This window comes from Paramisgurnus dabryanus, chromosome 13 (assembly GCF_030506205.2).
Source record: "Paramisgurnus dabryanus chromosome 13, PD_genome_1.1, whole genome shotgun sequence".
NCBI lineage: Eukaryota > Metazoa > Chordata > Actinopteri > Cypriniformes > Cobitidae > Paramisgurnus > Paramisgurnus dabryanus.
Window position 1 is genome coordinate 34,662,871 of NC_133349.1, and position 23,751 is coordinate 34,686,621.

At 38.7% G+C, this 23,751-nt stretch overlaps 1 protein-coding gene across 1 annotated transcript in view; it reads left to right on the forward strand.

Moving 5' to 3' along the window:
- tgfb2 (transforming growth factor, beta 2) overlaps window positions 1–23,751 on the forward strand; it is a 37,717-nt gene that overhangs the window by 4,659 nt on the left and 9,307 nt on the right. Inside the window, exons 2-3 of the mRNA XM_065246398.2 lie at window positions 18,589–18,752; window positions 21,702–21,834. Coding sequence (XP_065102470.1) covers window positions 18,589–18,752; window positions 21,702–21,834 — 297 coding nt within the window. The remainder of the gene's footprint in view (window positions 1–18,588; window positions 18,753–21,701; window positions 21,835–23,751) is intronic.

Genomic DNA, 23,751 nt, shown 5'->3' on the forward strand with positions numbered 1-23,751 from the left:
ATTTTTTCATTGTCCAATCGACTGAGAGGAGAGGCGGGCCTTTCGTTGTGGTGACGGAAGTTTAGAGGCTCGAACTGATTTTGCCAAGTGAGAGTTGTCCTCAGGGCAACATTTTGTGTTGACCCAAAGACATCATTTTTCTAAGCAAAACCTAAACCCACCCCAAACCCCAACCCTAACCAATCCCTAAAATCAGAGGGACTTGATAAGTGAAAAACAATGGTCTAGAAACAGCTAACTCTGGTTGTAAGCTTAAACAAATTGTAAACTTATTTCTGAAATCTGCTGGTTGATTGAAATGTTGCCCTGATGACATCAACTACTTGCAAAATCAGTAGAGCCAGTTTAGTTTACGGTTGTTTGGAACAACCAGAGACTGCAGTCATTCACTGTCTCCTGTGTGTTTGTGCACCTCTCACCCTCGATCAAGGTCAGAGCAAGCGTCCTCTTTTTAAAGTTTATGTTAATTTAAAGTGATGAAAAAAGGCAGTGCCAAACGTTTTCTATTGTTTAAAACGCATTTGGTGTGATTGGCCCCTAAGTGCGTCTGAAATGTTTACTTGTAAATAAGCATTTTATATCAGACCCTTAATGGATTCTGCTAACAAACCGGTATTTATGAAAGGCCTGAGGCCAGAAATAAGCATATTTGAGGTGAATGTATTTAATGAACGTATTATACATGCCAAGAGCAAATGGTTAGTTTCTAATTTTTGAGGAAGGTGGTGTTTAGCGGCTTTTGAATCTGAGCTTCTCATATGTTTCATATTTCAGGGAAAGAAAGCATCCCAACAACTTTGAAAACACTAACATCACAACTAACATCCAGGTGTCAGATACTGTACTATCCACATCGGTCTAAAAAGTTGCATCACCTGCTGTACAAGCCCACAGCGCCGGTCAGCAGGACACAGCGCAGATGTTTTCCAACTTATTAAAATAAACACGGAACCAGAAAACTTTATTTTAAATAATATGACACCTTGATGTAGATTGGCTAAACTAACCAACAGTATATCAAATTAATCAACTTTAGAAATATACGTTACATACAATAATATTTAAATTTTTTGTTGTGCTGCTGTGGCGCAATCTGTCTTAGGAGGGCACCACATTTGTATTGGCAAACCTCTCATATTTTACTTTTTGAAGTATTAAAATGAAATATAATTTATTGCAAACCATTGCGATATAACCATATATGCACATTTGTGACATTCCAGTTGATTTCAGGTTTATAGCACGGTCGACTGTACAACCACCCTTTTAATATACGGACTATACTGCCATGTTCCCTAAGAAACAAACCAACTCCTTCAAATACCTTCAGCCCTGCAGGGGTGTCCATTAAATCTAATGTCCCATACAACAGGCCAGTATGTTTTTGCTGTGGTATTAAATGTCCATGCATGCATAAATGCTAACATACCGTGGCCCCACCGGTCTGTTTGTAAATGCAGGTCTCTTGAAGCACGGTACAGAGCTCCCTTGTGACCGTACACAGAGAAACACAAGGCTGCCTCTGTGCACCGGGACAAGGCTCTAGGAAATGGTTTATATTGCAACTGTTTTATGACTTTGTGTGGTTTATGTTGTTCAAGAGTATATGACTTTGCGTATGTGCTTTGAGTGCTTGCTGAAGTATGCTCTCTGTTTGCGCTGGATATCAGCGGCCTGTTTTCACCACTAACATGAGGGAAAACTGCCGAACGTAGCTGTGATACACAGACCGTTGTAATGAAATGCACATAAATAGCACACAGTGTGAAAATATATACGCCAATCCTTCCTGTTCACTTATATAACCCCAATTTTAAGCGACCATGGTTTAAAAATAAACAAAATATGAAGAAACGTATATATTATATGACACCCTAAAGCAAATCCCAAATCTAACCCACAATTGTTTAAAAGCCGAAAAAAAGAGAAATCAATAGATAAAACGTCACAAAAAAGATGCGCCGTAAAAGTGAACAAGACTTGTGTATTATATGCACGCAAAATTTGAAATTTGGCTTATGTGTATTGCACAACTGTTCACACTGCGTGCTATTTATACGCATTTCATGAGAATGGGTTGCGATAAATCATAGTTTTATCACCAACTAAAATAAGCCATAAAATTAGCAAAAAGCTTTAACCACTAAATAAAAACACACTTTTTTAGTTATTATAGCTCTACATGGTCATATTTTTTGATTGACAAGTCTTAATTAAAGCTTTAGTTTATTTTAGTATCTGCCATTGCAGGAAAAATATTTTGAGGCATTAAACCCTTTAAATGATTGTTCAACGTGGTGATCCTAGAAAATCCAGTTTTCAAATAAACAGCTTCATATGATTTATTACAGAACATTAATCATTACATGAGCTTGGGCAGTGTTTAATAAGTGTTTATTTTATCGTCTCACAGGAAAAATTCATCTTTACATGAGCCAGTCTAGTGAAGTATCCCCGCAACAGTGTAGTTATGTATAGTTTAGTCAGCTCAGTGTACAAACATTAACCCCAGTTCACATACATACTAACATAAGACCCAGACATTATTCAAAACGCCAGACAGCTCAGATTAAAGTCAGTTATTATCATTAATAAAAGTTACTTCTTAACATGCTATTACTTCATGCACACCCAAATATGGTGTATATAATACATTGTACAATCTACATTAACCAATAATGTATTATATAATATGACAGAATCAGTGTTATTATGATGAAGTGTTACTCAAAAGAGATTTTTGGATAACAAACACCTTAAATTCTGACTCATTTCATCAGTAATGCTTTTGTAGTTATTTCTGCTCTTCTGAAGTCAGCAGATTTTTTAAAAGCAAAATTAACACAGTTGTAGACAACAGTTGCTCTTTTATCTCTTAGAAAAGTACAGGGTGTACTTACTAATTTTTCACATATGGTTAATTTGTGAGCTATTTTTATCCAAATAACACTAAGATACCCACCAGTCCATACAATGTGAATCATAGATAATACTAAATGAAATAGTACTCGCTAAATGATTTATAAGGCCATACTAGTATGAGTAAATGTTAAATGAGTCATACAAAACCAGTGAATGAATAAATATTGTCTTATTCAATACAGACAGTATGAATAAAGTGGAAATACTAGCAAAGTCTAACTATATCAGATTTATTGGGAGCTACAGTCGATTGTTAGATTTTCTTACAAATAGAAAAGAACCTAAGGGAAAAATGTAAAAGTCACAAAAGTCCTTACTGTATGTGTACAGTGTATGAAAGCATTAATGCACACAGTATTTAGAGAATAAAGGCACACCTACATTGTATAAATTCCATTAGATTCGATACAGAATGTGGCATTTGCCAACAAATGATGCTGGACCTTTTCTCCGAACTAATGTTAAAGTCAATGCAAAAATGCCGCCTCAGGCGAATTGAACAACTGGTCCCAATTTTAGAGGACGTATGAAGTCAGTTCACCTCAAGGTCACACAAGTTAAACATGCTTCAATATAAACTTCATTAGCTGAGATATTTCTTCTTATCTAATAAAATGACATCCACAGCATTAAGTATATTTAACATTTGAACGTGCGAGTATCTTGTTTGTGCCGTGTAAGAAGTGTGTCAGTGCCTGTGTTTCCTCTGGTGCGTATGCATGACGGATTGTGTTTAGTGATTCTGAGAGATCCCTCCAGCCCACTGCGCCTCTCCCTCTGTAAATAAACACAGGCGTGTGGAAAGGCCATCCCGAAAACAACCCAACACACCAGAGCACACGGGCCAAGGGCGGGCGCTCCAAATCCCCTCGCAGAGACCTGTCACGATCGCTCGCGTCAGCTCTTCTGGGGTGTGTGTGCTTTTTGTGTGCGTTTCTGGTGACGAACAAACAGGGTTTGATTTTAAACAATCTGTGCTTGCGTTAAGGTTTTATTTGTGGTCTGGAAAGATTTGCAGCTCAGGATGCAGCACGCAAATCTGAGCTTGTTATCTGGCAGCTCTGGGATAGTCCGAATCTAGAATCTGATTGGATGAGCAGCATCCAAAGCTGTCCAAAATGCTAATAAATGAACACTCAACTCATTCATATTTTATATGAATGAGTTGGAGAGTTGGCAGGCAACTGTAAACAAGCCACAGGACAGTAAAGGCCCGTTCATGATAACTAAAAGATAACTACAATGACACCTTGGTGTGAATGGGCCTTTTAGACCAATAAGATTAATTTATTCATAATTAATATTAGTTCATAGATGTTTTTTAATTGGTGTATTTTATCAGATTAGAGTTGCTGTTGTTCAATAAAAGCAATAGTCCCCTCAACTGGATTGTTGTTGTAAAAAAACGACTCAAATGTTGCCTGAAATGTTATTCTGTGCCGTTGGGGTGAATGTTGTTGATATTAAAGGAATAGTCAGAGGTGTCAATTACAAATACTTCATTTCCTAACTTAAGTCAAAATTTTGGGTATCTATACTTTACTCAAGTAAATAATTTTTCAGCTGACTTTTTACTACTTTTTTCTACTCCTTACATTTTTACACAATTATATGTACTTTCTACACCTTACATTTAAAAAATCGCCTCGTTACCCCTATTTCATTTTGGCTTGTTTTCATTCCGGTTTGTCATTGTTAAAAAAACCCAATCCAGATAAATCGTGCCATCTGTATAGAGTGAATTTGATTGTGGTTGGATGAAAAGTATAAACATATACTATTTTGACACCCTATTGGTTTGTACACGATCCATCGCACCTGAACATGACACAAATCACGTCACACTCCAGCAAGGAGGACATGTGCTGGGGTCGTTACTCAAAAAGATTATTTCTTAAAAGTTATTATTTCTCCACTACTGGCTTATTTATCAAAGTATTTCTTTCTCTTCACCCTCCGCAAATTAAGCTTAAGTAGGTAGTTCGGTAGAGAGACGTTTGAATAAATTAGTGCTTGCCATTGACAACGTGATTGACAATGTTGTGATAAGTAGGCTATACTAACTTTGTAACTCTTTACCCCTAATACTGGACATAGTAGACGGGTACACAGTTTTTTTTTGTCTGTACCCTCACAGATTCCTGCCGCTAAGCTTGGATGTACATTTACATTGCAATAAAAGTTATTAATGTTTGACTTTTTGCACCATTACAAAACTTTTAGACAACTAGTCATCATATCTTCCGCTCCATGAAACGCATGTTAATTCTCAATATTACTTTCATGTATTTGCATTGTTCTAATACCAGCGGCTAAAACAGGTAGCCTAGTGCATTGCAATCTTTTAAACATTAACATTTAAATATAACATTATAGTCATTATGGTCTTTGGAAAACATTTTTTCTTTTTTTTGAAGAGATGGGGTAGTGCACAATAGGCCCCTATGGCGCAGGCCTAAGCTTTTGTCCTTAAAGAGCACCTATTGTCCGATTCACATTTCTTTTGGTGTTTATGTGTATTTGTACATGTTAATGATATGCAAAAGGTACATACCTCAAGGTAAACGATGGCGTGAGTTGTTGTCTCCAATGTAAATCTTTTTCTTGGACTACAACAAACACACGGATTGTAGGCAACAGTTTACTTCCTGGGATTGGTGATGTAGACAAGAATGACATTATCATAATTCCTCCCACTTTAACTCACAGTCTGTAAATGAACTCCTGTTAGCAACCGAATCTTTTAAACATGGTAGGGAGCGTCACATTTCCTGCTGATGTCAGAGGTATTCAGACCAATCACAACGACAGATTAGCTGGCCAATCAGGGACACAGAGCTTTTCAAATCCGTGCGTTTCAGGAAGAGAGTGAAATCTGGAACTACAAAAATGTACGGTATATGGAAAATGATGTGTTTTTATGTGTTGTATATGATTATCTTTTTTCAGACGAAGTCGGAGTTGTATTACAAAACTGTTTCAAGCTTTATAATGGTAGTAAATGGTGATTCTAATGTGAAGTCCATCGTTCACAGATGTAACCCACACATCTCCAGGGGGTTAATAAAGGCCTTCTGAGGGTAATCAATGTGATTTTGTAAAAACATATCTGGAAATGACCAGCGTGCGTTCTCGAGAGTGTGTGTTTTCAGAGTATGAGACAGGACTAAGTGTATGAGACGTAGTAGCATAGTGATGAACGTGGAACACATCCTGGATAGATGCAGGGCCGAACCATTTTCTGCGGATTTCATGACTGGCGTTTTGTTTTGCTCTCTGTCACTATCCCACTACGTCTCGTAAGCTTTGTCCACAATTTAAAGAAGAATACATACTCTCATTGTTACCGGAAGCTAGTTATTTTCGTTTGTAAAGTTTTAAATATTATGGAATTAATATTGTTTGCTATCAGAAGGCCTTTATTTACCCCCTGAAGCCATGTGGATTACTTCTGTGAAGGATGGATGGCATTTTTGAGCTTTAAATCAGGAGCAACATTTACTAGCATTATATTTTTTGAGGGTGAGTAAATTATGGTGTTATTTAGATTTTCGTAAGAACTATCCCTTTAAGAAAGCTTTTTTGTGTTACGAGTCGGATACGAGTGTTTGGAGTAGTCCGTGTTCAGATTTACAGCCTGGGTGTTTATGCAGAACATCCTGATCACAAAGAGGATTGGTTTCCTCACAGCTGCCTTGAGAGATTTGGTTTTGCTCAATCAAGCGTCTCTCTCGGTTCTTCTCTCTTTCAGTGAGATCCCTGTGATCGGCTCAGTGGGGTTATTGTCGAGAAATGGGGCTCAGTACTTACGCAAGACCTGGACCCTCTTCTGCTTCTACTAGGAGTTCGAGCGACAGCCAAACTGAATTGCGTAACAGGGAAAGAGCGGAGAGTGAGTTTGAGGAAAGGATGAGAAAGAGTGTGATTGTGAAAGAATAACAACTGCTCGTCCAATGCTTTAATACTGTTTACAGGGAGAGCACAGGTCCCATGTAATACAATACTCTAACACGAGCACAGCGCTGTGTGGGAAAGAAATCTGGAGCCCTTTAAGGTCTCTAAAGAAAGAAAGAAGATCAAGATGCTTTGTGAGGTTAGAAAGAAGTGGGCGAATGTCACAAATTACTAAAATAATTACGTTTGCATGCATAAGCACCTCAACGGACGCAACGCAACAAGACAAAGCCAATCAAAAGATTTTGATAGTCTTGTGAGAGGGGGATTGTGGTCACAGTAGGCAGGACTATCCAGTATAACCAAGCGATTGGTTAAATGTCCAGTCACTCTTTGCGGCTCAAAATGACATAATGAGGCAAGTATTACTCTAACCATTAGTATTTAACTGTCTTGCATAACTTTCCCACGCTGTTTGTCAAATACAGGTGTCCGCAAATATTTTGAAGACTTAATAGTGTGCCCTTATGCACACTAGCAACCGCATAGCAACATCCTGGCAACCAACCAGAACACCCTGGCACAACAGCTTTGCAATTTTGCATGTAGCAGTCTGTAAACATATGACAATTGATTATTAAAATGTGGCAATAATGTAACAAATGTGCTTGTGATTTCCACTGCTTCTCCCTAAAATCCAGAAGAACAGAGTTGATGAAAAAAAAAAATCATTTGCCATAGAGTCCAAAACATTTTAGCTTTGTGTAAACTGCTGAGGGGGCAAAAGAAAACAAAATAACATTTAAAGAGATATAAATGGAATGAAAATTATGTTGTTACAAACATGTATGAATGGTATTTTTTCTTACACAAAAGAAGATATTTTGATAAATGATGGTAAGCACACAGCTGATGGAAACCATTGACTTCCATTGTAGGAAAATAAATCCTTTGGAATTCAATGGGAACCGTTAACTCGGTAACTGTAACCTGAACAGACACTGTTTATATTGTTTTTAAAGGTATAATTTTTAGTCACAGTGGAGATTTATGGCATGACATTCAACTTAAAAAAAAAAAAAAAATGACATTGTAGGGTTATTTATGAGGAAATATTCATTTTCTCAGCTTTTACATGCATGAATTATGAGGAAAATATTCAAAAGTTTGTTCACATGCAAAGGACTCGATCCTGATTTATGAGTTGGAGAAATTGCCGGATGCAACCGTTCGCTACCTCAGAGTCACTTTTACCATTGGAAAATGGAAACTGAGAACAAATTCTGTTAGTGGCGCTCCAAAACTTCAAGACAGGAAAGTATTTGACCTACTTTTGAGCATTTCTCACTTCTGTAAGACATGTTCTGGGATTCCCCCGTTCCCTCAGAAGGTCATGATGTTTTTTGATCTCGCCCTGTCCTGTGAGGGTCACACAGAGAGAGGAAATTGGGGGGGGGGGCAAACGGTGACCGCTGGGAGTGAATATTACAGTAAAGGCTTCTGCAGAGCGCTGTTAATGATTAGCGATGCTACAAGTAGCTCAGCTGTTTCTATGAAAGTATAGCTTTACTCAAAACAAGCTATTTTTTCAAATAAGCAATGCCATGACAGAATGTTCAACTGATAATTTTGTAACATTGCATTCCACAAGCAGCTTTACAGCCGGACAAATTGAGCTAATAATCTAAGCTCTCATCGAAACATCCAATCTTTCTTACAGTATGAAGCATTTTGAAGTGCAGTTCATTTATACAGACTCCTTCTCGCTGTTCAAACTATGTGTACTAAAATAAAAGTTGGCATTTTCAAGTTTATTGGTAGTATTGTCAATTTCAATTTGCTTCAGAAAATATATATAAAAATAAAGCTATATAATAAATGACACATATTGGCCCTTATTTATCAAATGGCGTCCAAGCGGAAAAATTCTCTTACGCCAACACTCACGTGTGATTCATTAAACTTTCGTCTGCAAGCGATTCCGTCGCACGAATGAACGGGTGTTGATAAATGTGATGGCTAAAAACAATTGTAATTTACATTTTATTTATAGGCGCCTTTCAATGCACTCAAGGACACCTAACAAAAAGTAAAACATAAAGCAATAATAAAATGCAAAACAATTGTATTTACATTCAGTCAAAGAAGAAAACAAAACAAACTAATTAAAAGTAGGCCTGCGTAAAAATATTTGAGTTTTTAACGTGATTTAAAAGTGAGCAAAGAGTGGCTATTTCGGATATCCTAAGGAAGCTAAGTCCATAAAAAAGGGTCAGCGTTACTAAATACTCACGAACCAATAGAAGAAAGATGAACATGTTGCACAGAAAAGATGCATACCTTAAAGAAAGAGACAAGAAGATTAGTAAGATAAGACGGGGCCAGGTTATGAAGTGCCTTAAATCCCCGGAGTAAAATCTTAAACTCAATACGGTCCTTGAACCGAAGCCAGTGGGTGTTGCCGGTTGCATAAAACTCTTATGCTACGTACACACCAAATGCGGGGGATTACGTTAGATTTTTTTTAGTCGTTAGATTTTTTTTAGTCGTTTTAGATTACTCGCGGGATCTAACGAATTTTTTGCTCGAGTTTAATATTTTCAACTTGGGCGAAGAAACGGTTAAGGCGAATAGCGCGTATTTTCGCGGCAAACGCGTCACCCATATCACGTCATTCACATCACTCCACACGAGGACGCATCTGATCGCGTCTTTGCATTGACTTTTTATGTAATCTACTTGCGCATATCCTTGGACTCGCATCTGGTGTGAACCCACAGTTAGACTAGTCTTTAAAGTTAGTCATCTATTTTTTTTTTCTTTAAGACTGATCATAACAGTTTTGAGTATGTTACATAAAATAGTAGATTGGTCTAATTTAAATCCAAATAGTAAGACAATAATTCTCGTACAATAATTCTAGCTGCTGAGTTCTGTACCATTTCTAGGCAATTTAGCGATTTGTAAGGGAGACCGTAAAAAAGAGCATTACAGTAGTTACAAAGCGTGAATACGAATTGAATATTACGCACATATAAATGAAGCCTTGACCCAACATAATTCACAACATTAAGGGGGCGTGTACACCAAAGAGTTTAAACGTTTCTGAAAATGGCAGGCCGACACTGACTGTAGACGCCTGCCAGCCTTTTCTCAGCTGAGTGCTTTGGTTGATATAATACTTCTGCTTTGTTTATCAATCGTTGAACGATGCGCCGTTTGGTTTGTTGTGATATTTGTCCCGCCCCTCCTCCACTGTGATTGGACGGCTGGGTTAGAAGTGTCATTGACGAGCTGAGTGTTTCACACAAAGTCTCAGTGCTTAACACGGACAACCCGCCAGCTGTTTTCGTTTCTGAAAAGTGTGGCGCTTTCATAGGAGACAACAGTTGAAAACATTCGCTGTCCGCTGGCGTAAACGCATTTGTGTGCACGCTCCCTAAGAATCGTAACCCGGCCAGGTCTTCATGGATGCTGAACTTTTACATTTAGAGTTCAAACAAAATAACTTAAAAAGCTAAATTGAAGGAAGTCAGGCAATTTTAGATAGTGTTGTTAGACTTAGGCCCAATCCCATTTCTCTGTCTTACCACTTCCCTTTACCCCTACCCCTTAGTTTTGCATGTTCACGTGAGAGTAAGAGCTATCCCAATTGGCCCTTACCCTCACGTGAACGTGCAAAACTAAGGGGTAGGGGGAAGGGGGAAGACAGAGAAATGGGATTGGGTCTTACTGTGCTGTGTAGTAAAATGATTTTTATGATGAATTTTTTTTTACAAATATAAATGTTAATAAATGCTGTATGTGAATTTTGTTGCTTTTTTGCCAATAACAGTGTAGGTAAATTAGTAAATTTATTACAATTCATGTAAAATAATTTTTTAATTAATAACAATCTCTCTCTCTCTCTCATGTATGGATGCATTAAATGCAGCCTCATTTGAGCTTTGACGGTTTAAAGCTTTAAAGCGCCAACTATGGAAATTGTTATACGTTTTGTTGTAGTAAATACTAAAGGTTTTTTCTGTGGGGAAAAATAAGCAGAAATCTTATTTTCTATTTGTTAAACTAAACAAAAACATTATTTCTAACCTTTTATCATTATCCCTCTTCAGATAGGATATCAAACGGGTATAACACTTTAAACTGTACACTGTTGGCATCGTAACGCCAACTCAAAACTTTCGTACATGAGGTGAAACCTGACATGAGATTTGATTGTAGCCACCGCTGACGTCCATATTGATAAATGCCAAGTCTTGCATGGAAAACACAGTTTTCTGTCGTACGCTTGTTTGATAAATGAGGGGCATTGTGTGTAAACGGCATCAGTGTGTGTGGGGAAATAACATTTTTAGCTTGTATTGTAGAAAGAAATAGTTCACCCCAAAATAAAATATCTGTCATCATTTTCTCAGTTATTGTCGCCCCCATATGCCTTTATTTCTTTCATGGAGCACCAAAGGAAACTTTTCCATGTCTGCTGTGATCTTTTCAACACAATACAAATTAATGCGGACTAGAATCTTAATCATTTACTGAAAATCTTCCCCTGACAGTCTTGCTAGACAGCTGTGGGCAGCCTTCACTTTCATTGTATGGAATCAAGCAGCTTGGACATTTTAATATAAATAACCCCTTCTGGTGTTCCAGAGGAAAAAGTCATATGGGTTTCGAAAGACATGAGGCCGCATAAATAATGACCTTAATGAAAATAATGATATTTCTTTACTTTGAAACTGTAGCTTGTGAAGCTGCGCATAATTTAAAGTAACTACCCTGACACTGCTGCTGAGAGCCGAGGCCTTGAGGGCCCGAACGGAAGCCAGATTAAGCAGCGGGGGCCGAGGAGTAGGAGTGAGAAAAGAGGAGAAACTGCAAAAGAAATAAAGGACGAGAGAGAGAACGGAGAGAGGGAGGGAGTTCAGAGAAAAAGAAACAGCTGAGGACTGAGAGGAAAAAACAGAGAGAGGAATAAAAAGAACCTTCCCTTCACACAGAGGCTCACCTGCCAATACCAAATTGAAAACAACTCTCTTCATAATCCCTGGGAACTAAAAATACCTCAAACTTTAAAGGCCTGTGCATGAAGGCCGCTCCATTTCTGCAGGACTTCTTTTGAACAACTATCCAATAGACACACATACAGAGTAATGGGAAAGAAAGAGTTGGGAATGATAGAAATTGATAAATGTCAATGTGAGATTGACGCATAAAATTAAGTGGATTCAAATCAAGCCCACTTTAGAGTTTGGGTGGTTGTATGGTTAGATGTTGGGTCAATTTGATCTGATATTTCTGGTCTCTTGATGTGTGGCTGGGGATGCTCTAAAGTCTAAGCTGAAAACCCAACATCCAGTTTCTTAGAAAAATAACATCACAGGTCTCCACAACAAGCTGCATGATTTAAGAAATCATTTATGACAACAGCAAAACTATTTATTCAACATATGATTAACAGCCATTATGGTTACACTTTATAATAAGGGTCCATGAATCGTAATGAACTACTGTAAGACATACATTTAGTTTTACTTTAGCATGGACTAATGAACAACATGACATTTTTTACATCTTATAAGATTTTTAAAATGTTATAGACCACAACCATAAGGATAAAAAATCCAAGATTTAACCGTTTTGCTCCTATAGTGTGTGGTGTGCCATGATGTCTCAAAGACAGCGCACCACACACAAACAGATTTTTAACCAGATTCTCGACTGTGAATACAAGAAATCTCACAAAATCTTGTGAGACTTCAAAATAAGCACGGCGGACGATATAATTTCTTTCTGCATATCGTCCGCCATGCTTATTTTGAAGCCTCACGAGATTTTGTGAGATTTCTTGTATTCACAATTTTCACTTTCCACATCAACTTCACTGCTTTCGTCTTCCATCATCTTGCTTTCTGATTGGATATTGTTTGATTTCACGTGATAATCTCGAGAGCGTGTGTGCGTTTGTCCTCTGGTTTTCCCCCACACATTAGGATTTCTAATCTTAAATATTAAACATGTTAAATATTTACGATTTGTGATCGGGGCGGCTCCAACGTTTTTCCGATCAGGTTCGGTCACTCTTAACACATTTCACACCTCGGGAAAATCTGATAAGATAAACTGTAAAACCATCAAGATAATCAGGACATCGCTAGGATAGTCGGAAGGGTGGAAAACGGCCCAAAATCAGCCTCATCTTTTGGTGTGTACCCAGCATAACTCATGTTGTAGTTAAGGATGACTGTTCATTAGTTTATGATTAGTACATGCCTTAACTCAGCATTCATTCATATTTAAGTAAGAATTCACTTAGGTATAAGTTCATTATGATTCATGGACCCTTGTAATAAAGTGTTACTGAAATGTTTAATTTGCTAACTGTAAATTAAAAGTTCATAAACACTTAATTTTTGCCCAAGGGGCAGTTTTACGTATAATGTAAAAAAGGGTGATGGTACCTTTTAAAAAAGGTCCTAATTCACTGTATGTACCATTTAGGTACAGATATGTGTACAATTGCTTTGAGGTACTATTATGCATTTTGTGGTAAAAAAAAATATAGATAAATAAAGAAATGTTTAATAATAATAATAATAAAAAAACAGCTCCAAAAATACACATATACTTCAGTGTTATACATACATACAGTTTACTCATTTTTTTAAGGTTAGTGGTTGCAATCAATTTAATTAAGCTACATTTAAACAAAAAAATTTGGAATACAAAACAAAAACTTTTGTTTAAATGTAGCTTAAATAAATTGATTGCAACCACTTACCTTAAAAAAATTTAGTAAATTGAATGAATCATTTTCGTAATCAGTCAGAGCAAATGTAAAGGTAGAAATCATGGCATTGCATATGAGGACAGAGATGGTTAAGAGTTTTAAAGCTACACTAATTTAGAAACAAGGGTCACCTTCTTCCTCTGTGTCCTACTGCCTGGACAGCAAAGCCTTCGTCCCGCCACTTAAAAACAGAAAACAGGATCTTGTAAAAGCCTGCCAGCCAACCTCAGCATTTGCTGTTCACATACAATTCATTAATAATGGTGGATTAATGGAGTTCTGGTTGCACACATTACCTAAACATCTGATGCCAATCTTGAGACTTCCTGTAACATAAAAAAGAAGGTACGCAAGTATTCGTCCATGTGAGTGTGTGTTTAGGGAAGTGTACCTGTGTGCGATTTAATTTAAACGCTTGGTCTTTGCCTGTCAAGCGCACATCTGCCAGTGTTTCCAGCCTGATTATCAGGGAGAGAGGGACGGTCCGGTCGGCAACAGGAGTTATTTCCAGACCTATGGACGGACCACCGTGTCATTGAGCAGACAAGCATGCGGATCTATCTTTCTCATTAATGCCTGGAGAGAATCCAGCACACAGGAAGTAGGAATGGGGTCAGCGTGAGAGCAGAGGACACTGGGAAGCGTTCCCTGGCACAGGTGTTTGATCAGTGAGCGTTCAGGGGTGCGGATCGGGAACCCGGATCCAGCTCCAATGTCTATTTAACTACTTAATGCCTTCAAGATGTATACTCCGCATAGGATAAACAGCGTATACTCCGGCAGGACTTACGGTTTCAACATTTTAAACAAACATGATGTCATGTGTTCACATATGTGCATGTGCCGCTTTCAGAGGTTTCAGCAGAGGTTTGGACCGCAGGTGTTGGAAACTGTGTGGAAGCGATAGATAAGCGCTTACAGTGACCAAACAGTTGGCGGCTACCACAGCGAAACTCTGTCAGAGACACTCGGGAAGAAAGCGTAAAGTCTTTCCTCTCAGGAAGGAAGCTCTTGTGAGATCAAGCTGTTGTGCATATTTTTTGGCACACATTACAAGTGGTCCTCACTCGGGAAGACTTCCTGAGTTTAATATCCAAGTGTTTGCAATGGCAAACCTGACGAGTGATTTATGGGAACGTAAAAAAGCTTCGTTGTTATTATTAGTGTGTATTAAGTGTGTGTGAGATAATTCATCACAAGCCCTCAACGTTTTTTACGTGCTTCATAGTGGGTTCAACTGGTTCGTTTTTGACAGAAGATTCGGCTAATCTTCTCCAACATTATCTTGTTGTTTTGGTAAATGGTAAAATTATTTTATATTACATAATTTTGTGTGTTTGGTAACAAGGTGCTGTCAAAGACTTTATGTAAGCCAGTAAAATTCCTTAAAAGGAAATAATAAGCCCATATTTTCATTCTTAGAAATATGCCCAGCCAAGATTGTTAGTTTAGCCTTTTAAAGTGCCTATAAAGTCATAGATTGGCAGGTCATACAGTATGTGCCAAAGCAGGGCGTGCGGCTAAATTCACAAGATTATGATATTACATCTACACTGCAAAATCATTTCCTTCAGCAGAATTTATGTCTTGTTTTTCACTCAGTTTAGCAAATAATAACGTTTTTAAGAGATAATAATATTCTAAATGATCATCAGTCAGGTTTTAGAGCAGGTCATTAAACCAAAACTTTTAAACGCGGCTGAAAACGCCCGGAGAACGCCAAATGAATTTTAAAGATGTACAATCCCTGAACATTAGTTTTTACAGGTGCAAAGAAATATGCTTCTGAAAGTTTCAGATAAGTGTAGATAATCTTTTAATTCAGTTAATGTTAATTGTAGAAGGGTTACATATTCATTTTATTTAAAGAAAAAAAATGAAAATGTACATTTTAAGTAGCCTAAAAAAAAGTTTTGGTGCAAATTGCTGCAACATGGATTGGCATTACTTTATGTTAATGAGCTATGACGTGGTTCAGCGTCAACCAATCACAAGATGGAAACATGTTTTAACACAATGTTAGGTCAAATATAAACATTTTCTGGGTTCATTTTAACCCAGCTGCTGGCTCGTCCCTTTTTGGCTCATCGCTGGGTTGTAAATAACCCAGCAGTTTTTTTTTTTTTAGAGTAGTTTACTTTTTGTCATAGTCTGTGTCTTCCCTCTATCATCTAGCACTCAGTGATTTACACATACCTGTAGTTGTACTCACTCTTTGCTGTATGTGACATAATTTCTACATATCTTTATCGAGTTTTGATGAGTTTGTTCAGAGCGCATGTGGCCAATCATTATTTACGTAACATTTTATAAATTGGCGGTTACACAGTCTCTGTTGGTAAGATGGTGACAGGAAGCTTGTGGCGTATAGAGATTAGAAGTATCATTATCCGAAAGTGTGCGCTGTGCGGTTTCCAGTGAACCCTGCTGAAAGCATCCACTGTATTATCCAAAACAGCAGAGCGTTTCATGGAGTCGGGTTTATGCAAACTCTGCTCTTTATTCTGGCTCATTGAAAGTGTGACTTTTTCTGTTGATGGATGGAGGAAGCTGGAGAGAAAGTGAGCTGGTCTTGGCCCTTCAGGCCAGCTGATCATACAGAGAAGAGTTAGTGTTGGCTTCTCTATAAATGTGATCACCCTTATAATGGAGGAAAGGAGAATGAAACTGAAGCAGGAAATATTTTTAAAAAGTAGCTTCTTTTAACTATTTGTATAATTTTAAAAATATTACTTTTCACGAGTTTGCCCTTACATACTGTATAATCTGATTGGGAAAGTAAGCATATTTTGGCGTGCTATCCTGGGGAGGGCTCGGATCCGGAGTGAAGCTTGGACTCCGAATCCGGGGTATGCAAATTGTAGCCTCTTTTTCCTATTTGTAGTGGAGATGAGTGGTACCCGGTGGGGTCTTCTGCTGTTGTAGCCCATCTGCCTCAAGGTTGTGCGTGTTGTGGCTTCACAAATGCTTTGCTGCATACCTCGGTTGTAACGAGTGGTTATTTCAGTCAAAGTTGCTCTTCTATCAGCTTGAAGCAGTCGGCCCATTCTCCTCTGACCTCTAGCATCAAAAAGGCATTTTTGCCCACAGGACTGCCGCATACTGGATGTTTTTCCCTTTTCACACCATTCTTTGTAAACCCTAGAAATGGTTGTGCGTGAAAATCACAGTGACTGAGCAGATTGTGAAATACTCAGACCAGCCCGTCTTTGACCAGGACCACACCCCTAAATGCATTATAGCAACTGCCATGTGATTGGTTGATTAGATAACTGCATTAATGAGAAATTGAACAGGTGTTCCTAATAATCCTTTAGGTGGATATTGCTTGTTTTAAGCACATATTCCTTCCTTTAGAAGGATGCATGAACTGTATTCTTCCTTCCTCTTAAATCACCCACAATGCTTTACACACATTAAAAAACATTGCGAGAATCAATTTGGCACTTTCGTCACACAATTTCATTTTAAAATGTACGACAAAAACATGACAAAGACATTTGTTTTCCTAGATTTGTTGTAAATTAATCACAATGTTAAACTGCAAATTCTGTATAGAACTGGGAGACCACAAACATTTGATATATAATTCTCATTCAAAGTACTGAATTTACAGAAAGTTGAAATAACTTTTCTGGCGATACATTGCATTACCTTCAACTTCTCACTTTAAAGTCTCATTCTAGCGTTTTAAAGTTGTGGATGACTCTAACCTTGAACTGTAAGAAGGATCGTACTGGAAAGGAAACAGCCTTCCTAGGGCACTTCCTCGCGTTTGAGAACCACCCCTAGAATACCCAAGCATTATGTAAGAATATGGTTCATGTCTGATATCACTTGTTTCCAGAGAGCCAAGCAATAAAAGTGAAGAAGAAAGTAAAAATTCATCGATATATTTTTTTCTTCAAAGCATTGATTGTTCTTTCAGTCACTGCAGCTGCTCTGTGTTTTCATCTCTTGGTCTCTTGTGGATGGACGTCCTGCTTCTGCTTGTGTAGGCTTATTAAATAAACCGCTGAAGGTTTCTAATCCCCGGCTTCTGTGCAACAATTTAGTGCTTCGAGGCCTCATCATACGCTGCCTTAACCCATCACATCATTGCACGCATGCCTTTTCTGTTTTAACGGGAAACATACGAAGCCCACGCTAAGCACACACTTATTGCACATGGTTGGAGTTGTACGTGCACTGCGGCATGGCGTAGCCCTCTTCAATCACGCTCCAGCATAGCTGTGGGTGGCTTTCAGGGAAACCGAATATACCGCTACATGTCACAGGACATCACGGCACTGTAAATTCATGCTGTATCACGGCGCCCTGCTCCTGACGTTAGATTGCGTGGTTGTGCATCTGGCTTTGGTTGTCTTTGTTAATTTGTTGAGCTACTGTTCAGGGTGACGCTCTCATCTCGCTATTCCACACATGGTTCTCGGCACATGCTGCGTCTGTACAGGGCCCTGTCAAATCATATGACATTCACACATGGTTTCGAGTACTGCGTGAGTGTTGGGCTACCGGGCTCGGTCAGGAACCATATGGGGCAGGATTGCACCCCGGTTGACCCTCGCGTGACAGCCCGAGAGGTGTGTCTTCACATTGTTTCATCACACTTCGATTATAATTACAACATCAATGCCCTGTGCTTTGAGCTTCTCTCTTGGCACGACTGTAAGTGTAATAAAGTTCTATTTTTTAGGTTTTCACCCAACCGCAAGCACTTGATTTGATCCTAGGAGACTGTGAATGTGTAATATCCAGATCTTGTTAAGCCAGTGGTCATTTATCAACTTTCACTTTTTATCAAATTCATTTTCCTTACATTTAACAGGGTCAGCCGGTGCCTTTGTAAAAGCCCATGCAGGGAAGCTAAGGAAAGCCAGAATGCTGAGATCTTCAACTAAAGTGAAAAATGGGTTCTGGAGTTGAAATAAGAGCTTGCCATTGCGTGGCAGTAACAGTGCCAACTGTGTGTTATGTTCCAGATGGCATCTATCCAACACAATACAGCCTGTACTTCAGGAGGCTACGGTTTGACGTGAGCTCCATGGAGAAGAACGCCTCAAACCTGGTGAAGGCAGAGCTGAGACTCTTCAGGCTGCAGAACTCAAAGGCTCGCGTGTCCGAGCAGCGGATCGAGCTTTATCAGGTCAGTCCTCTCATCCCTTATCCCTTCATCATTATAGCATTTAGATTTATGTCAGCTCGACTGATACGGCAGCAACTTTGTCTAAACTATTTTAGCCTAGGCACTTGGTTCAATCGGCTTCCCTCCGACTTCTCTTTTCACATTGAAATGTTTGGGTCCGAACCACAGTACGTTTGCGTCATGACTGTACTCACGATGATGACATCACTGAGTATTAGGCAGCTGTTTACCGCTGTAACTAGGTACTGACTCAGAAGGAGAAGACATTAGTTTCATTATGTTATTTATTTGTCTCTTTGCCTACCAAAACTTTACACACTCAAAACGACACTTGTGCCATGTGCCACAAACGCTCCAAAAACGATTTATTATGAGACGAACGGCAACGTGAGATGTGTTATATAACAGTATTTCTCATTTCAAGACTAATGCAGATATTTCTCATAACATCACTGAAGCATTGTACTGTTTGGCTTCAAGACGTTTTGGCTTTTTGCATTGCTTGGGGATATGCTAGAGTTTATCGTGCTTTGCTTTCTTTTCGAGCCATTTTCATTTGCAGAGCAAATAGAAACAAAAGAACTGCCTGTAATGTTTCCTACAGCCAAAACACAGACGTGCTAATATTTATTACAACAGCACACTTATGTGTTTTTCTTAAATAAATGTGATGCAAAGATGCCATTTACGTCAATGATGTCAAACGGACTTCTAGCATAAAAGCGTCCACGCATGCGTTTTTTAACCTGGTTTCTTTTTTCGTTCTCTTTCCTCATATGTTCATTTATTTACTTTAAGGGTCCCGTAGGGCTTCAGGCCATCGATCAGTAAGGTTTTATGTATGTGTGTGTGTGTGTGTTTGTGTGTGGAGAGAAATGAGGCTGGAACGCTGTTTGGTGATTTAGAGTTTGAAAGGTCTCAAGGGCAGAATAAAATCCCAGTGCTGTTGGAATCTGGGTCTCCCACCCACCACCTGCCTCTCCATTTAACCTCGCTCCCCTCCACTCTTCATGTGTCAGGTCTGTCATGACAGGTGCAGTAAACACTACCTCACTAACACAGAGATGGTGAATGTGTTAGGGAGGCTTAAAAAGGAGTTGACAGGGTAGGGAGAGTCAGATTTTTTTCTCTTGTAGCTGAAAATACATAAATACAAAATGATAGAGTAGTTCAGTGCTGATAATATAATAAAACATTTCATTAATTATGATGTCTAAAATAATAGTCATGTATTAAGAAGTTTACCTCAGGGAAGTGGGTGTAAATGAATGGAGATTGTGGCAGATGTATTATTGTTTTTAATGTAGCTTGCGTAGCTTATTACACTACCTGGAGTGTTTAAAACCGAGATGATTTCTCTTCAGCTCGTTTTTGAGGCAACATGATACATTTTAACAGATGCATTACTTAGGCAGTTGTTACATCACTCCTCAACTAGGCTCATCTTTGTTTTCACCGTCGCAAACGGAAATACCTAAGACGCAGTTTTTTTACCTGACGGGAGGGGTTCTGGCGACCAATCACAGCGCTTGCGGTCCGCGTAGAACTGATGATGCGCTGTTAAAATTTTTGCGAGGTGCACATCCGGCTACGCAGAGGCTACGGATAACCTATGGGGTAGCTACGGTGTAGAGCTTTACGACTATAAATTGGGCTTAAGTCCTGCTGAACCATCTTAAAAAGTGACCAAAGCACAGCTGAGCATGCTGGTAGACAAGCAAAAACAGCTCACCAGCTTATGCTGGTTTTAGATGTTTTTTCAGTAGGGTATGTAAGATTTGACCTTTAAACATAACATAGCCAAAGATAGCCGATCAACGTCCAGGAACTGATTTTCTCTCGGATTCTTGTGGGGGAATATGGGTAAATTCGGTCCAATAATCTTGTAGTGTGAGCCCGACTTTAGCCAATGAGAGGGCCTGACCACTATTGTGGGTCTATGAAACTCCTGTGTGGATCATTTTAAACAGATTTGACAGAAATTATCCAAATATATAATAAATGAACACTGACATGTTACCCAGAGAGAGTAAACACACTATAGACGGTTTCATCTCACCACACATGTTCTCACGGTTACGTGCCTGGCCCGAAATTAACTTCCAGTCTCTGTTTAATGGTTTGTTAGGGACTTAACTAATCTGAACAAGGTAGCTTGTTTCAAGCATCTTGAGTGGATTTATGTATTTAGTTTATCTGATCCCAGACTGACTCGATGCTGGTGAGATCAGAACTCTGTGTGGCCACACTGTCTGTTGTAGGACTCCCTGTTCACACAAAATCACTCTTGATTATTAATGTCAGGCAAAAAAGTATGGAAATCTATACTGCACCAAACTTTTGTTGGTGAAGCTAACTTCCCTAAGACTTTTGCACAGTACCATATACTGGATATTTAAATAATTCAGTTCTTCTGTTAAACAAATCAAGTCTTATTGCCGTCCAGCAATGAGATTTATCTTTATATCATCAGATTCCAGAAAGCCCCAAAGCTCTTTCACTGGTTTACGCATGGTAGACCCCTGTAGTTTTATTCTAAGAATTACAAAGTAACAATCTCCATTTTGGAGCCTTCATCTCCGCGGCCTGGTGTAGGAAAGCTAAGCCGTTGCAAGGATTGCAGCTGAAGCAGTGTTTTACACATTAGGAGCTGTGCCGTCCAATGTAAACACGCAGCCATGAAGGACAGAGCACCCTATTCGGCATCTGTTTCCGCTAGCACAGCCTCTCCAAGCCTTTCCTAGACCTGGCTAATCAATCAGGAAGCTTCCAGCGGGAGGAAGGGATCTGGGGTGGTGGAAACAAGAGAGGGGATCACCGGTCGAACTAATGTTTGAGGCACTGGGACGTGGTACCGTTTTAAAACGGGGTGAACGAGGGAAGGCATATCAAGGACATTGATTGTGGTCTGTGGGTTATGGATGCTAATGTGTTTCCTGTTTCCTTTAGATTTTATCTCATAAAGACCTCACCTCACCCACGCAGCGCTACATTGACAGTAAGGTGGTGCGCACACGTACGGAAGGGGAGTGGCTGTCTTTCGATGTGACAGAGGTTGTCAGCGAGTGGCTGCTACACAGAGGTAAGCAAGTGTGTCTGCAATGAGAATGTACAGTATTTTAACATATGTTAGGGTGAATATATGGAGGACTCCATAAAATAAATTGTACTGCAGAACGTTGACAAAAAACAGACATACACTAATTCTGCGTGAACATCGGCAGCGATGGCGTGGATGACAATAGAGTAATCGCCCCGTTCAATCACTGATGAAAGACGAAAAATGGGAACTCCACTGTCTTAGTCCTATTGGTAGTCGCTCCCGAAAGGCTCTTATCATTTTCATAAAGTTAAACTTTTCCCCCTCGCCAACAGTCACTGTCATTTGCGTTGCCGGAAGTCACCAAGCTTTCATTGAAATGAACAAGATCACGTCGTTCTGCCGTTGCAAGTCACTGGCGGTGTGCACGCGGCTTAAGGTTTGCAGTTTTTCTCTTCTGGAGAGGTGTTGAAACATAAAAAAGAGACTACAATGTAAGAAAAAAACAGACCTGACCAGGGATTGCTGCTCCAACCTGTTATTTTTTAGGATGGAGAAAAAAATGTGGAATCTAGGACTGCCCATAAAAAGCTAAAAAAGACTTAAGGGTCCCCAGATTTTTTTTTTTTTTTTGTAAAAATAATAATGGTAAATCTGATGAAATGTACACAGTTAGGTTGCAAATTTGTGAATTGTTTTCAGTAATTTATGTGACTAAGGTCTAATAGTCCATTACATCATTTATTGAGGTAAAGCTTTAATTTAAGAATGGTGACTAACAAACACCCATTCAGAGATGAGAAAAGAAAGCTGCTTACTGATTTTTTTTAGGGGTAATTTTCTTTTTGTTATAAATTATTGTATTTATTTATGCCCTCCAGGTCAGGGTTTTTGTATTTTATGTCAACTTAAATTTTATAATTAGTCAACTGATTTTTCATTGTGTTGCTTTCTGAGACATATAGTACTCTGACAGACTCTTCAGTGAGTTTAAAAGACAGACGATTATTTTCTATTGTTTTTGCGGCACTTTTAAGTACAGTATGTAAAATTTTTCTCATATAATTTTAAATGAATTAATTAATGAGAAAAATAAAACTAGATTTACATTTTAATTATAGAAAACTGTATGCAAAATATGTGCCAAAATTGGATGATAATGCATCTTCCCTGTCAAAGACCTCCTGAGAAAACTAGGTTGCTGCTTTTAGAGGTGTTAGTGGGACAGTGTTTACCCTTAGGTGTGTGTGGGTCCTAAAATCCCAGTATAGTGATGGGGACACTATACTGTCAAAAAGCACAGTCATTCAAATGAAAAGTTAAACCGAGGTCCTGACTCTCTGTGGTCATAAAAAATCTCAGGATGTCCTTCAAAAAGAATAGGGGTGTTCCCCGGCATCCTGGGCAAATTTGCCCATTGGCCTACAACAGGGTTCCCGCGGGGTCTTAAAAAGTCTTAAAAAGTCTAAAATTCAGAAAGTTACATTTAAGTCCATAAAAAGTCTTAAAAACGGCCAGATTTTCATCCTAGGTCTTAAATTTAATTAACCCAAGTCTTAAATTTCTTACCTCCGTTTATTCCAGAAAAGTTTTGTCCGCAAAAATATAAAATAGTAATTTAAAATGCTGTAGAACTAATCAGTAACGGAGGAAGAAAGTGTTTGATGGGCGGGCCTCTAAAAAGAAAAGTTCCGCACCTCGCGCATCACTGAATCGCATTTCAGTTCAGTTAAAAAGGATACAAATGTAGGCTATTATAATCCATTGCAATTCATGTCATAAGCTATATATCAGTTGTTGTGATCTAACTGTATAGTGTACAGGGTTCTGTGCGACCTTAAAATATATTTGGGAGCATTTTTGCGACTGCCTATTTTGTTGTAGTGTGACTTGATTTAGATTGTGTATGCTGTGTGCTGTTCCAGGTTCAGTGTTCTCTCCTACATTACATAACCAATC